Source organism: Dipodomys ordii, unplaced genomic scaffold (genome assembly GCF_000151885.1).
Source record: "Dipodomys ordii isolate 6190 unplaced genomic scaffold, Dord_2.0 Scaffold47, whole genome shotgun sequence".
NCBI classification, from domain to species: domain Eukaryota; kingdom Metazoa; phylum Chordata; class Mammalia; order Rodentia; family Heteromyidae; genus Dipodomys; species Dipodomys ordii.
Genome location: NW_012267263.1, coordinates 1,150,239 through 1,154,207, shown reverse-complemented (window position 1 = coordinate 1,154,207; position 3,969 = coordinate 1,150,239). Strand labels below are relative to the sequence as shown.

At 48.5% G+C, this 3,969-nt stretch overlaps 1 protein-coding gene across 1 annotated transcript; it reads left to right on the top strand.

Moving 5' to 3' along the window:
* Positions 1 to 443: 443 nt before the first annotated feature.
* Positions 444 to 3,675, top strand: LOC105988172 (putative speedy protein E7). Its single transcript, XM_013019715.1, has 7 exons — positions 444 to 552; positions 729 to 851; positions 1,027 to 1,221; positions 2,474 to 2,532; positions 2,835 to 2,920; positions 3,341 to 3,515; positions 3,616 to 3,675. Exons 1-7 carry the CDS (start codon positions 444 to 446, stop codon positions 3,673 to 3,675), a joined length of 807 nt encoding a protein of 268 aa, XP_012875169.1.
* The last annotated feature ends 294 nt before the right edge of the window (positions 3,676 to 3,969 follow it).

Here is a 3,969-nt window from a genome sequence, read left to right as displayed (position 1 = left end):
GTTTTCTCATCGTAAACCAGATGAATTATAATCCTTACCTCACAGATTTTAAGGATTAAGTAAAAAAGTAACCAATAACTGTGAGTTCATTGAAATGATTAATATGTTTTACAAAAAATGGACTAAGCTGGTTGGAATCAGGGTGAGTTTCTCACATCTTTTGGGACCCAGAAAAGACAAGGTTTCTTTGGAGCCCACATCAGATGGCTCAGAGACTGGCCCAAGATAGCACCCACCAAAGAAAAGCCAAAAAGTGTCATGGAAGGGAAGGCAGATGTGCATGACCATTGGCCTGTTTGCTCTGGACTCTGGGTGAAGAAGACAGACCACTATGGCTCCAACCTTGTCTTTCCTTCCCTCTAATCTCCCAAGTCAGGTTCTGCAGGGGCACAAGAGGCATCAGATTGAACCAGAAGGTCATGTCCTTGTTTACTTGTACGGCTATGGGAGACAGTGGACCAGAGAATTCGTTAGTCTCCATAGACACATCTTCTGGGGAAAATGATCCATGGAAAGAAACACCAGAGAGCAACCTTTGCCTGGCAAAGAAGGGTAAATAAGTAACCATTTTCTCCCTTCTTTGAGGATAGAGACAGAGGATGCTAGTCATCCTCTTCCCTGCCCTCAGATGCCATAGGCAAATTTCCCAAGGTGAGTGAGAAGGGAGGAACTCGGCATTGTCCCATGGGTTCCTTCCTTGATCTCCTGGGGGTCTCCTCCCCTTGCAGCTTCCCAGAACAGCAGCCTGGCCTCCACTTCTGCTTCTTTAGCAGCTATCCCTGAGCAGAGAACCATGAGGAAGAGGGCCCAAAAGAAAGGGAAGCAGACGAAATTGGGAGACAAGGCAACAGGTATGTGTCCTCAGCATCTCTCAACTTCCTGGTCGCAGAAGGACAAGTTATTGCTGAATAGCCAGGTGTCAACTTGTCCACCTGAGACAGGGTCAGTTGCCAGAAAAAGCCCAGGAGTTCTCTGGTGGGTCACATTACACATTTCCCCAATTGTTTATTTTTTTTTCTCCCACAGCTAACCAGGAGAGTTGCCTAGTGGCCTCCAAAGCTGCCTTTTCAGAAGCTGTCTCAGAGCTTCAGTTCTGGAGGAGAAGAGGACAGAAGAAAATATGGACTGTGGATCACATGGAGGGAATCAAACTCAGGATAAATAAGAAGAGAAGACCCAGTTACCGCCTGGAGGACCAAGAAGCATTCTACCGACTTCTCGGTGGGTTCTCTGAGCTGGGATTCTCTGAGGATTGGTTGAGGGTCGGAGAGGGGTGCTGTAGCTCATATGTGCCCCCACAGTTCAGAGGAGTCCAGAAGACACAGATGCAGGGTGCCCCTGGTTTTGGGGTAGAGTGAAGTGTTTCCTTTATAAGCCAAGTTCCTGGAGGGAAGGAAAAAAGATTCATGGACAAAGAACCAAAGGTGCCCCCCTAACAAGCAGATTCATTACTGACTCATACCAGTGGAGACATTGTAAGACTTTGCTGTCCTAATGCTCCAATACAAGAGACAGAAAACAAACACACATACAGAATCAGTTGATCTCTGCTAGTAGTAACTGCATGGAAAAAGCAAGTCAGGTGGTGGTGCCTAGGGTCTAAGTAAACAAGGTTGAGAGCACTGTATGAAATCAAAGAGTTAGAGAAGGTCTGTCAGAGGTAATAATGCCAGGCCCAGTGGTAGCACTGGAGGTGGCAGGTTTAGAAACACCAAGATCACACTGTCCAACATATATTAGCCACATCAGGTTCTCTGTATCACCAGCTACCTTTCCCATGTTCAATAGCCTGAACAGATATACAGAACATTTTCTTCATCACAGAAAGTTCTATTTGGACAATTCTCTTCTGAGGACCAGGTAGACTGGAAAAAGACGTGCTGTACAAATTGTCATTGGCCTAGACAAAAGCCAAATAAAACACACAGGACACTTAGGACTCAGATCCTCACTGGAAAATGGCATCTCTAGGGAACAGCTCTAGTCACAGAATGAATTGTGGAAAAGGGGAAGCTGAGTCATAACTTCAGGGAGTGTGCAGCCACAGGAAAAGCATGCCAGCGGGCTGGGGTGTTAACTCCCCATGCCCAATCATACCTGCCAAGAAAGCTTGTATGACAAGATGCAATATCACAGAGACCTGAGGCCACATCCAGGTTTGTGAGATGATGCAAATTTGCTAAATTTTGAGAACATGGCCGAATGTCTTCAGTGAACAAACTTGTCCCATTCCATTACAACAATGGTGAGGACTGGATAATTTTATCAATAGCAGAATTCATATCCCATAGCTAAAACTGGTGTTGATGGAAGGCTTTCTTGGTGGAGGTAGCTGCCTCTCTGTCATAGACCACTCACCAGGAGCAATTTAGATGTTCTCTCCCTCTGCTCCTCAGGAGAGGGGAAGCCACAGTCACACTGTTGCTTCCAGATGGGATCTAGGAGCCTTCACTGCTCTTTCCTTCCTTTGCAGAGGACCCTGTTATTCAGAGCTTCTTGGAAGCGGACATTTTCCTCAAAGTGTCTGACAAGGTACCTCCATAGCACCAGAGAAGGGGTCTGAGGAGTCCAGAGTTATGGTATTCTAGGACCAAGCACAGAGGCCCATTTGTCCTGGGCTAAAAACCCTGGAGGGACCTGTAGAGGTTAGAGAAAGGAGGGTCAAGTTGCCCATTCCTACTGCCTGTCCCTGCTGACAAACAAGTACTCTCTGAAAGTCTTAACCTGAGGGTCTGCCATCATGGTCCTTTTGGACAGGGGAAGAAGCCATGCCCCACCCAATCACTCCCATTGCCCACTGCTGGCAACCCCTCAGCAGCTCTCTGTTTACACAGTACTTGTTGTCAATGGTGGTGGAGTACTTTGGCCGTGTCGGGTTGCCTGGACATCTCTACAACAGGATTCATTTCTTTCTGGCCCTGTGAGTACCTCCCCCAGGGACTAGCTCTCTATCTGCCAAATCTCACGCTGTAGGCTTCCATCACCCCATCAGGGCTGCTGGCCATTCCCATGCGCTGAGTGGTTGTCCTTCTCTGCCACAGTGCAGATGAGACCCTCGGGGACCATGGGGTGGTAGGAGAAATAAAAAGACCCCACGATGCTGAAAGTAATCAGGAAACACAGCTAGCTACACAGACACCAACCTGCCTGAGGGAGGAAGCCCTCAGGAGACAACAGGAATTCTCTTCTGGCCTGTGCACAGCTCAGGCCCTGCAAGCCTAGTATTGAGCATGCCCTGGGGCCCCTATAAGACCTGGTAGAGACTTCCCCAGACCATCACCAGATATGACTCACGCTTCTCGCTTGAGGCTGGCATGCTTCTCCCCTCTCCTTGTGACAGCTACATTGCCTCTGACATGGAGGAAGACAACCCTACATCCAAGCGGAGCATCTTCCAATTCCTGCTGGGCAAAGAGCACTGGCCAGACCTCTACAAGGAGTTCCTAAAACTGAAGGTGGAGTTCTTTCATGCCATGGATCACCGAGCCTGGGTCAATGCAGAACTGTGTGAGGAGGTCCGTTGGAGACAACAGCCAGGGAAGGATGGGAACACTAAAGATGATAGGCCCAGGGGCTGGGCCTATCCTCCATGAGTCACCTCTGTTTCCTTTACAGATCCAGGCCCAGAATCCAAATCACTGGGTCTGGAGCCGGGTGCGCCAGTGCACCCCTTAAAGTTCCCAGGGCCTGGGAATGACCATCAGGGCTATGGAGGGGTCCAGGTGAGCATGATTCTAGCCAGGCCCATCCTGTGCGTCTCAGAAGCTACCACCTGGACTGGTAGGCACGGGAGAAAGCTTTGCTGCATTTTCTTGGAGTTTCTTCAGGAACAAGGAGCATAGTATCGGGTCTGAGTACTCCTTTGGTAAAGAAATGTTTCTATCAAAATTCTCCAGCTGAATTTTTGTTGTGATCATGTCGTCTGTAACACAAGCTCCCAAGTTATAGGTCTTTGGTGTTTTTTGTTTC